This window comes from Dioscorea cayenensis, chromosome 18, assembly GCF_009730915.1.
Source record: "Dioscorea cayenensis subsp. rotundata cultivar TDr96_F1 chromosome 18, TDr96_F1_v2_PseudoChromosome.rev07_lg8_w22 25.fasta, whole genome shotgun sequence".
In the NCBI taxonomy this organism is placed as follows: Eukaryota; Viridiplantae; Streptophyta; class Magnoliopsida; order Dioscoreales; family Dioscoreaceae; genus Dioscorea; species Dioscorea cayenensis.
Genome location: NC_052488.1, coordinates 20,022,941 through 20,034,524, shown reverse-complemented (window position 1 = coordinate 20,034,524; position 11,584 = coordinate 20,022,941). Strand labels below are relative to the sequence as shown.

The 11,584-nt window shown below is 35.4% G+C and overlaps 3 protein-coding genes across 9 annotated transcripts; 1 reads left to right on the top strand and 2 right to left on the bottom strand.

Annotated features, from left to right (window-relative positions):
• Positions 1 to 277: 277 nt before the first annotated feature.
• Positions 278 to 4,498, top strand: LOC120282064. 3 transcript variants are annotated; one of them, XM_039288790.1, is made up of 4 exons: positions 278 to 708; positions 1,250 to 1,384; positions 3,605 to 3,789; positions 3,899 to 4,498. In XM_039288790.1, exons 3-4 carry the CDS (start codon positions 3,755 to 3,757, stop codon positions 4,470 to 4,472), a joined length of 609 nt encoding a protein of 202 aa, XP_039144724.1. In that variant the 5' UTR covers positions 278 to 708; positions 1,250 to 1,384; positions 3,605 to 3,754; the 3' UTR covers positions 4,473 to 4,498. The 3 variants fall into 3 exon arrangements, with proteins under 3 accessions (XP_039144724.1, XP_039144725.1, XP_039144726.1); XM_039288791.1 differs by having other exon boundaries at positions 1,250 to 1,574; XM_039288792.1 differs by lacking the exon at positions 1,250 to 1,384.
• LOC120282063 (probable glucomannan 4-beta-mannosyltransferase 9) lies at positions 4,499 to 6,878 on the bottom strand. The gene is made up of 9 exons (XM_039288789.1): positions 6,520 to 6,878; positions 6,340 to 6,438; positions 6,015 to 6,267; positions 5,810 to 5,920; positions 5,600 to 5,736; positions 5,411 to 5,524; positions 5,135 to 5,334; positions 4,874 to 5,068; positions 4,499 to 4,748 (listed from the first exon to the last, which is right to left on the bottom strand). Exons 1-9 carry the CDS (start codon positions 6,865 to 6,867, stop codon positions 4,586 to 4,588), a joined length of 1,620 nt encoding a protein of 539 aa, XP_039144723.1. The 5' UTR covers positions 6,868 to 6,878; the 3' UTR covers positions 4,499 to 4,585.
• Positions 6,879 to 7,723: 845 nt separating this feature from the next.
• On the bottom strand, positions 7,724 to 11,264 carry LOC120283028 (probable glucomannan 4-beta-mannosyltransferase 11). Of its 5 annotated transcripts, XM_039289854.1 has the most exons (11): positions 11,013 to 11,264; positions 10,637 to 10,914; positions 10,430 to 10,528; positions 9,853 to 9,965; positions 9,713 to 9,723; positions 9,515 to 9,625; positions 9,296 to 9,432; positions 9,097 to 9,210; positions 8,819 to 9,018; positions 8,497 to 8,727; positions 7,724 to 8,407 (listed from the first exon to the last, which is right to left on the bottom strand). In XM_039289854.1, the coding sequence occupies exons 1-11, from the start codon at positions 11,032 to 11,034 to the stop codon at positions 8,245 to 8,247; spliced, it is 1,479 nt and encodes a 492-aa protein (XP_039145788.1). In that variant the 5' UTR covers positions 11,035 to 11,264; the 3' UTR covers positions 7,724 to 8,244. The 5 variants fall into 5 exon arrangements, with proteins under 5 accessions (XP_039145788.1, XP_039145787.1, XP_039145783.1 ...); XM_039289853.1 differs by having other exon boundaries at positions 7,724 to 8,393; positions 9,713 to 9,965; XM_039289849.1 differs by having other exon boundaries at positions 9,713 to 9,965; positions 11,013 to 11,263.
• Between the last annotated feature and the right edge of the window lie 320 nt (positions 11,265 to 11,584).

Here is an 11,584-nt window from a genome sequence, read left to right as displayed (position 1 = left end):
ACTTGTTTAGTTCATAACTCCAGTAGTTACTATACATCCCAATCTGAAAATCGTTCAATCCAACGGTTCATATTAATCTCTTTAAATTTCGAATCTATAGACGACGTTCTTAGACTACATAGTACATGTCTTCATATATACATATGTGAAATAATAATAATTTTTATTTACATTTTGTATAATTTTATAGCAAACACATATTAGGTTACATTTTTAAAAAAACTTTTGATAAAAGTGGATAAACCACTTATTTATTCAATAAGGAAAAAAGCCGAAAACAGACTACAGAAGACTAAGACAAATAAGAAAAGGGAAATAACAGAAAAAAGAAAAAGGGAAGGAAGCAACACCAGTGGTGTAACAGTACAAGGCAACGAAAGAAAAACAATCAACAGAAAAGAACACAAACAAAGATCCACAACCAGGAGCTGAGGAGACGAATATGAAAAAGTTCTCAAAATAAACAAACGGTTTTATTCTCTTTTTTCTTGTTAGCCCGCTTTCCACCCAATCCTCATGCCTTCTTTTCGTCCTTGACCCTGTGGCATTCTTGCTTCTCCCTCTCTTTCTCCCAAATCCGATCTCGTACTAGTGTTTTCCCGATCCAAAAAGCAGCCTTTTCCATTCCCCAGCGCTGCCGCCGATCACCCATGGGCTTCCCTCTCTGTGTCCGGGCCGTCATCTTCGAGGTCTACGCCACATCGCGCGGTTTGCGTCTTCTATTCTTGAACCTAAAGTTCCTTTTTTTCTTCGCCAATTATTGTTTATGTTGTTGATTTGAGTGGGTTCTTGAGGTCCGGTTGCGTTTGAGGTGGAGTTTAGAGGGGTTTCTCTTGGTTTCTAGGGTTTAAGTGGTGTTAGGCGCAGATTGACGACTTGGGAAGTTTTTGGGTCTTGGGTTGTCTCTGATACCAAGCATTCGGTTTTCTTTCTTTTTGTTGAATTTTATTGTGTTTTCTGAAGATTCATACATGATTCCGTCGTTTATATATGATGCATAGTATGTTGTTTTGATGCCTGTGTTCTTTTTTTTAAAGTGGTAGTGTGATTTAATTTATGAAATGACCGCTGTTCTTCTTCAAGTTTAATTCTTGTAACTAATTTCTCAATTCATCTATACTTTAAACTGGTTTCCCATGTATGCAATTTCCGCTTGTATAATACTTACATCAGCATTGCATAGCTTGTATTAAACTTCCTTGTTTTAATACTGTTTAAATGTTTATATCTTTATTACATCTCTTGGCAGTGAAAGTATACATAAATGGGTCTAGACTCTAGAGGGCTATACGCTTCGATCAAAGCGTGGTTATAGGATCTCACAGTGTCAGAATGAGCAGGCTTTAATGATTTTGTCATGCTTATGGCATGTCTTGACCTCTCTGTGAGTACCATTTCATTCCAAAGTGTGTGTGTGTCTAGCAATCCTGCTATATTTAACTACCCTTTCTATTTTAAAATGCAAATTATTTTGTCGGGACCAGAATGGGATTAACTCATCACATACTTCAATATGATTTTTTTTTTTTCACCAAGATGATCTTCTCATACTTATGGCATGTCTTGACCTCTCTGTGAGTGCCGTTTCATTCCAAATTGTGTGTGTCTGGCAATCCTGCTATATTTAACTACCTTTTCTATTTTAAAATGCAAATCATTTTATCGGGACCAGGATGGGATTAACTCATCACATACTTGAATATGATTTTTTTTCACCAAGATTAATGAATTGGTAAACTGTGCCAGTGCCATTTGATTTCAGGTTGCATGCATATCTGACAAGATTGCTATTCCTTGCCTACATTTTCTGTTTTTAAAATGCAAATACTTGTATCGGGGATCTTAATGGGATTATTTTACTATATTCCTGAATATTAACCTTTTGCTATGATTGTTGAATGGGTGGACTCGTTACAATTTAACCGCTTCTATGATTTTGTCTTCTTTGTTTGCCATGAGAATGGGCAGAAAAACATCAGTGAGTTATTTTGTAACTGCTGTATAATTGTTTTGTGTTGATGTTTTCATGTGTTATTCTCTTTTTATTCTTACTTTTCCCGTTTGATACTTTGCAAAGAAACACTTCCCCTACTAAGTTTCCTTACAAAATCTTTCTCTGCATTTACTTTCCCTATAAAGTAACAATTTTAGTATTTGGTAAGAATCTTGATTATTGTAATTTAAATACATGCAAAATGAATTTTTTTTGTTTGGTATGAATAAGCTTTAATTGAAATACATATGTTGAAGCATTTTGATTGATTTTTAATTATGTTTATTCTTGATCCGAAGCATGATAGTCTTGCAGAAGCTGTGTAATCACAAACAACACCAATGAAAATAGTGTATTGCCAATGTAAAAAATCATCACATGGATAAAAAAATTTGGTTATTTAGGATATTGGTTTTCACTTATCAAAATTTTCTATTGCTAAAGTTACGTATAATTATTTAGCATATATATATGAAAATTATGCTAAAGGACAAATACAAGCTGTTCGCCAAGGTAATTATTCTATTTTTTATTTTTATACCAAATTAAATTTGTCATGTGATCAATTAGCACCTAGGGAGCTTATTGAGTTGCAAGCAGATATGGTCTTTCTCAAGTATAGAGAAAAAAAAAAAAGGTTTGACTCAAGTATTAATAGTGTCAATAGAAGATTTTGAGTCCGGGTTCTCTTATAACTCGCACGCTTTCTACTGTGATGCAGCTATGAGTGAATCAATTGTAAATCTCAAATATCTTATTTTGCTCTCTCAGTAATAGTGGCTTTATAAACAAATTGTGTTTGGTAATGGGAATGGAATGATAGGAATGCAAATTGTGTTTGATTGGAAAGTTAATTTATTGTGAATGAGAAAAGTAAAAAGAGGGGATAGTGGTGAAGTTACATTTATGCGTTTAATATAGAGCAATTGTGAGTTATGTTTAATGATAAATAATTATTTTATTTATAAAATATTCATTCTTTATTTTAATTATTATAAGCAAAGATGTCTCTTTAGTCAATTTTCAATTTAATTATTTTAATTAAATAATTTTCTTTATTAATAAAATATTTTGAATATTATTATTCAGGTTAATTAAATATTTAAATTAAATATTTCACTTTAATTATTATTTAATTTAATTATTCTAATTAACTATCTGAATAAAATAGCTTGTCTTTATTTATAAAAAATTTTGAACATCATTGTCAATTTTAATTATTATAATTAAGTGTTTAAATTAAATATTTCACTTTAATTATTATTCGAGTTAATTATTATAATCAATTATTTAAATTAATATTTTTTAGTAAAATGGCGTAAAATGGAAATTTCTCATGAAACGAAAGCCATTTCCCCCATCAGAGTGAGTAATGATTCCTCAATGCATGTGGGAGTAATGAATCTAATGATCACATAAGCATGGGTCTCTCATTTGATCAGTTTAAGGTTTTGAGTTGAATTAAGCTTAAATAATGTATTGGATCTACATCCAACTCATTTGACGTGATATTTCATTATAAATCTCTCAATGACTAGCTGTCATTGTTCATCAGAAAACATTTGATGAAAGTCCTGCTTGCTGAGTTTTTGTTTTTTGTCTTGATTGCAGAACTAAACAATGGAAATATGGCACTATGGATTCATGCTGTAGCTGCAGTGACATGACACAATCAAGAATTTTTAGCACATTTTGTTTAGAGTGCAGAATTAATCAATCTAAACGTAGCCAATTATATATTCATGCTATAGCTGCAGTAACATGGACACCATCAACATGTCCTGCTCCATTTCATGGTATGCATCAAACTTGTCTCTTCTCATCTTACCGTGGATTTTTACTATTCAATGTCAATCTTAGTTATTGTATTTTGCTGCTAATTTAGCTTCTTTTTTTTTTTTTGAGGACTGAATTTGCTTCCCGGCTCCAAGGGAAGTTACTCACAGACACAGATGGAGTCATTGTGGTTGTACTGAACTCGGACAACATGGCAAGATCAGACAACCAGCTTAAACCTAACTGTAATTCCAACATTGTTCAGCATTGGGAAGTTGATTCAGCTATGACTGGCAGTATCAAGGAAACAACAGATGATCAATACGGTGGCATGGTTAACAAGCTTAGTGTAATGATTTGCGCTCACTCAGCCCATATGGTGGAAGATCGAAAGGTCTTGAAGGTCACCTTTCCAGAGGCTGCTGTCTTCCTACTAGCCGTAAGCCGTAAACTTGGTTTCTTTCCTGATTGTGAGATTACTGATAATAGATGTACTTTTTCAGTATTCTCTTTTTCTCTCTTTCTATTGGCAGTTAATTCTTGCAATTTGTTGGTGGTATATGATTTGAAACAAAGCATCATATTCTCATGTCATTCAACACTTTATTATACAAATATGACGACAAGTTTGATGAGCATGTTGTCTTTGCAATCAAAAGGGAGTGTAGTATTCAACAGGAATATAAAATTACAAACTGAATGACTTTTATGGAAACCTTATTCAGAAAATATATAAATGTCTTTGTATAATGCTGCATGCAGCTTAGTTGAAGAATAGACATTTGGAAATATTGAAATGGAATGAGGATCTCTTATTCACTTGTTGGGAACAAAGGTCCCAACATATCCAAGACCCATGATAAGGAATGCAACGGACTGTGGATAGATGTAGATGTAGTAGTGCCCCTTTGCATACTTTAAGTCATAACATGCACATATGAACAGAAACACTGAAACCACCAGCTCTGGGATGTAAATCCTGCATAGTAAACGACCAAGTATAGAATATGAGTATTTGTAAATCATCACAAGATTCAGGTCATGACTTGATTAAAAAAGGATGGTGATGATGATGATGATGATGATGATGATGATGATGATGACCTTTCATGAACTTTTGAGTTGGGTTTTGTGATAATTTTCTTGATGGTGTTGTTCTTCAAAGTGTCTCCAAGTTTGTCAGTAACAACCCATTCATTTACTCTGCCTACCTCCAACAGACCGGTGATCACCGCCCTCATACGATGCAGAGCCACGACGTTTTCATAGAAGATCCAAAATAGCAGCAAATGGGCCGAACTGCAGGAAAGAGATCGAAGGAATAAGAATAAGGCGAAGTCATTGAATTTGATTTGTTTTACGAACCTTGGAGTTCCGAAAACATTGAGGAATGTAATTGTTGTAGGGATATAAACCACTCCCCATGCTGGAATTGTAACCTCAGGGATTAGCACCGCAAATGGAATGATAATGCAGTAAAATACGAAGGTGACTATGTGCGCAATCACTCGCCGGACTAAGAAGAAACTGTAAAGCAAGTAAATTTTCTTCCACCATGAGATTTTCTGCAGTAAAAATCAAGAAAGACCCTGAGAAAATGACAAGTTAGCAGAAAAAAAGGGTTAATCACAAACATCAAACCTTTGTCTTAAGTATTTCAAAAGCAGTCTTTCGGAACAAATTGGCTGGACCACAAGACCAACGATACTGTTGATTACGATAGGCCTTGTATGTACTCGGCAATTCGCTTTGAACCTGAATGTACATTGTCATGAACATGCGCGATTGTCGATCATCTTAAGGTTTTCAAAGTAAAATTTATTGATGTACCTTGACATTGCCGACATATACGAATTTCCATCCTTCAATGCTTGCTCGAACTGCCAAATCCATGTCTTCTACTGTCGTTCGATCTTTCCAGCCTCCCGATTCAACAAGAGCATTGATTCTCCAAACACCGGCAGTTCCTGTAAAAAGAGCAGTTCGATGAAACAGAGATCATACAGCTGATATGTTTGAAAACACTTGAGTTTTAGTCACCATTGAAACCGAAGAATGACCACATTGTCGAACCAGCTTCTTGTTCAATCTTAAAATGGTAATCCATAGACATCTCTTGAATCCTCGTCATTAAACACTCATTAGCATTCACTACAAAATACCGAAAAGAAATCCAGTTAGATTAGATGAACACCAAATCTTGAAACAGAGATTCGCAAACATGACGAAAACAAATTAGTCATACCGAATTTCCATCGAGCCTGAACAAGAGAAAGTTCAGAATTATGCACAAGGAAAGGCACAGTTAGAAGCAAAAAATCGGATTCAGGCTGAAAATCAGCGTCGAAAATAGCAACAAATTCACACAGCTGAACATAGTCATGATTCATCCCTTCTTTCAAAGCACCAGCTTTATAACCACACCTATTGTCTCTAACTGCATATCTTATGTTCTTGCCACTCTTCTGCCAGATCTTGCATTCTAACTCCACTAGTTCCTACACAAATTTTCCAACTCTTATCAACTCCCAAAACATTCCAACAAACACAAACAACAGAAATCCAATTACCTTGATCTCTGGATCTGTGGAATCATCAAGAACTTGAATTATTACTCTATCTGCTGGATATGAAAGTCTACATGCAGCTCCAATGGAAAGCTTGTATACCTTCACCATAATTTCTCAAGCAAATTAATCCATGTAAAAACATACCACAAAAGGAAAAAGATAGTAAATCTTCTACATTACCTCTCTCTCATTGTACATAGGAATTTGAACAAGAACCATGGGAAAAGCAGAGTTTCCAAGCTCTTCATCCTCCTTCAATGGCTCAAACTTATACCTCCTTTCTGGTCTTCTCCTGAAGACCTTTGCATAGAGACTGGTCAATGCCATGGTTACCTTCTCAAAGACAAGCATTGCAGACATGATGAGGCACAGCAAAACTGCCACCTTTAGCAATGGAACCACCACCATTACCCTGATAATCCTCCACCTCACCACCAACTCCTCCCATTGCAACCTTAACAAAGAACAAGAAGAGGAGAACAAACTAAGAAAAGACTCACTAATTGCACCTACTTTTGAAGTGGCCATGGCCACCAAAGGCTTCTTGCTCTATCTGGGAATGACTTGACTCTCTGAGCTCTTTATAAAGTGAGAGTTAGCCCCAGTAGTATGAAAGTGAGAATGACGTCTCTTTTTCAACCATGAGGTAAAAGTAAACTGAGTTATTTTTACAAATATCTGCACTTTTGAAGCACCAACACTTTTGGAGACATGTTAGCAAAATTTAAGTGGAGTCACATCATGGACTACTACAACACTCTGTCTTTTTTGTAAATCCAAAAAATCAACAAAAGTTTAGAAATACGTTGAATTCCGAAGCTAGTGGAATCTGTGGACAAGCTTTGAGACAAAATACCAAAATATGTAACAGTGTTGGAGACTGTTGATGTACTGTGTTTGGTTACAGAGATGTTCATGAAATGTGGAGCTATGATTGGTAGTTTCTTGTCAGCCATTAAGCACATGGATTTTGAAAAGATATACAGATGGTTGTTATTAGCTGGCAAAATTATTAGATAAGAATGGAAAGTTTGGTGATTTTGTCAACTGTACTGAAAGTTGCAGAGTCAAGTGTATCTTTCTCTGATTGTAGAGTATTTATGGAAAATTTGGTAAGGAGAAGTGGCAAGTATTAATGTTTACGTGGAGTATATCATTTTAAAATTCTTGATTCATTCACAGAACTTTATTTTATTCTGTTCTGCAGAAATGTGATAAAAAGGAACAGAAATGTGATAAAGAGTAATTGAACACAAACAACCAAACAACCACCGTACAGTTACTTCCATAATAAATGGATCGACCCAGAATCAAATTTCTGGGTCGATAATACTGTTATAGTACTGTTTATATACTGAATATACTATATAAAAATACTGTAGTTGTACTGTTTATAGGTCCCTCATGAGAGTATATCATTTTCCTCCTCTCCAGGGTTACAAGACAGCGGGATTTATTAACTTGGTTTGGTTCCTGAAATATCTTCTAGGCGTGCACATGGTAGAAATTTAATTGCCCCATATGACATTTGGCCGGGTTAATAAATCTCTAGGGGGTCGTTAAACTACTGTAACTAGTGCACTTCTGTGTCTGTATATCCTTTGACACCTCATTATAAGGCGGCGCTTATCGCCTTTGTTAAAAAAAAAAATTAATTGAACAGACAAAATTTGCAGCAATTATTACAAAATTGTACTCAAACAAGTGCCATTCTTCCCTCTGTTGCTGCATTTTTGCACATTGTTTTGGTACAATTGCTATGAATTGCTAGAATCTTGACAGCCAACATTTGCTGGTATCTGTCAATTGGAATAAAGAGCCGTACATGTGCAGAGAGAAAGGAAGGATTCACATGATACTTCTGTAAAATTTGATGGTGAATTCAGTGTTGCAAGAATCAGATGACTAAGAACCAGGAACATATGTTCCCACGTATCCAAAACCAATGAAGAGAAATGCAAAGCCTTGGAGAAATAGGTAGATGAAGTAGCCTTGCTGTCTTGTTGCAAGATCAAAGCAACCGCATGATAACATGAACAAACCAATCCAAATTTCTGAAAAATAGAATCTAACAGCAAGAAGAAGGAATTAACAATATGTTTATTAAAATTTATCGGTCATGAAGAAACAATGGTTTCAAATTTAACATGCATGTACCTTTGCCAAATATTGGTTTGAGTTTTCTTAGGCTTGTTCATCAGTGGTTGAGTGTTTGAGCTATCTTGGAAGTTATCGGTGTTCTTAGGCTTGTGCGCATCGCCTAACTTCTCGGTGACTATCCATTCATTCACTCTCCCTGCATCTAGTAGTCCAGTAAAAGCGGCTTTTATTCGGTGTAAGGACATGACATTTTCGAAAAGGAGCCAAAAGATCACCAGATGAATTGAGCTGTGGTAAAATTCAGAAATGTACTCTTCTCAGCAGGTATAATAATCTTTCATGAAAAGTAAGGACTTGGAATTGATGTATGTTTTTCTACCTTGGAGTTCCAAAAGCTTTGCAAAATGTGATCAATGTTGGGACATAAACCACTCCCCATTGAGGAATTTCAACTTCAGGTACTATTACTGAAACCGGGATCACAATGCAGTAAAAGATGAATGTTACAGTATGAGCAACGATTTTGCCGACAAAAAAAAAGCTGTATAGCAAATGAAATTTCTTCCACATTGACACATTCTGCACATATGTAATGAATATATGTCGGTAAGTTTTGCGGGTTCACAAAAAGAAGTTCAATAAAATGCTGCAATTTACCTCATTAATCACTATCTCCTTGGCCATTTTCTTGAACAAATTTGCAGGACCACAAGACCATCTGTGCTGCTGATACCGATACGCCTTGAAGGTGCTCGGCAACTCGCTTTTCACCTATTTTAAAATTAAACATCAACTTAAGGCAATACATAGATTTGAATTCATGAACAGAGACTGAAAAGATGAAAGGAAAACATACATGAACGTCTCCAACATAGACAAACTTCCAACCTTCGAGCCCTGCTCGAACTGCTAAGTCCATATCTTCGACAGTTGTTCTATCTTTCCATCCTCCTGCGTCGTCAATGGCTTTAATACGCCAAACACCGGCAGTTCCTAAAATTTAACTTGTTGATTTGTAAATTATCGCAAGTAGGGCCGAAAACTACCAAGATTTCAGCATGCAATGCAACTGTACCATTGAAACCAAAGAATGCAAATGTAGAAGAGCCTGCTTCTTGCTCAATCTTGAAGTGATAATCTAGTGACATTTCTTGTATCCTGGTCATCATACACTCATCAGCATTCACTACATGAGAACAAGATAAAAAAAAAGGTGTTATTCCGGCACTAAATCTTTGTTTTCTAACTTTTTTAACAGCGAGAGAAGTCTAACCGAACTTCCACCTAGCTTGAACGAGAGCAATGTCAGGATTATACACAAGAAAGGGAATAGTTCTCAGCAAAAAATCAGATTCTGGTTGGAAATCAGCATCAAACATTGCAACATAATCACACTCTCGAACATAATCATACTTCATTCCTTCCTTCAATGCTCCTGCTTTATAACCTTGTCTATTGTCTCTAACTTCATATGTAATTTTCACTCCTTTGCTCTTCCATTTCTGACATTCAAGCTCAACCAAATCCTACTCAAATTCTCAGCAGGAAAAAGTCATAATGCTAATTATGAGTCAAAATCATTCATGATCATTTTCACACCAAAAAAAGGAACAACAAAGAAAAGAAAAGAGCAAGTGACATTGAAAAGAATGGCAGAACTGAAATTCTCATGGGGAACATCAATGAAATTGAATGTAAGTGAGGTCCAACTCATTGGCTACTGTCACCTTACTTTAAAGATATGAATCCTCCCTAGTCCCTACCCATGTTTCTATCAGTGACTTTGATTATCACTAGTGCTTCATTCTAATCAATCTAAGCAACCTAATCAAATTGTCAAACACTGGAAATAAGCCAAAATTAAAAAAGAAAAATTCATATCATGTCCTAATAATGCAAGAACAAAGAATACTTTCTTTCTGATCTAAGAAAACAGAAAATAGTGGAGTGATTACCAAAAGCCTGACACTAAATCATAATTCTGTCTCACCTTCACTATTGGATCTGTAGAATCATCTAAGACTTGGATTATCATCCTGTCTGAAGGCCAGTCAAGACTACAGGCAGCTCCAATTGAGAGCTTGTAAACCTATTCATTAACATGATTATGAGAAGAAGAAGAAGAAGAAGAAGAAGAAGAAGAAGAAGAACACAAGAAAAAGTATAACATTAATGTTTTTGAATGATGTTAATTTACCTCTTTCTCATTATACATTGGAATCTGAATGAGCACCATAGGATAAGCCAAGTGTCCGGTCTCCAAGTCCGGCCTCATCGGTTCCCATCGATACCGTTTCTCCGGCTTTAGACCAAAAATTCTCACTGTCAAACTCACCATGCCCACAAAAACCTTCTCCACAAGTATCATCACTGTCATCATCAAGCTCAGGAAGATTGCCAACCTTAACAATGGCACAACTAGTGTCACTCTCACTAAATTCCATACTTGGACAAGAACAGCCATCACTGCAGCTGCTGCATTGCACACAGATTGTTGTTTGCTGTTTTAGAAACTTCAATGGAAAGCAATTAAGCAAAAAAGATTTTAAAAAAAAAATTTTGGGTTGAATTACCTGTCTGAGTTATGGCAGCCATATGTGTAAACTACTCAGCAGCTTCTACCTCATTTGATCCTTCATGACTACCTTTTATATAAAGTTGAACAAAGAGAGTGGGACCATTGATGCAAGAAGAACAGGGTTTTAGAATCTAAACAAACATATCCATGAATCAAGCAAAAAATTTCTGGTTTCATAATTTTTTGGATGAATAAAATGAAGACAAGACATTAAAGTTCAACTTTGATGACTTTGGTATAGACAGTGAAAGGATGAACAGAAGGACCGCCATTTTTTTAAAAATTTAATCTCCTGCCAATGGACCTTGACAGAGTGAGACACTAGTCTCATTTTCACATGGAGAGTGGAGGCCATGCATGTGAGTTTTATCTTTTCTTGACTTATCTATTCTTATTAGCTGTAAAACAATGTACCATTTCATTAATTATCATGATTTAAGATTTAAGATTTCTACTAATTGAATATGTAAATCTGAGTTTCTCATTCTGTTACTGTCGGTGAAACACTGCAGATCAACTTCAGCATTAAATTTGGGTTGAAGGGAAATAAATGTGGCAGACCATTTA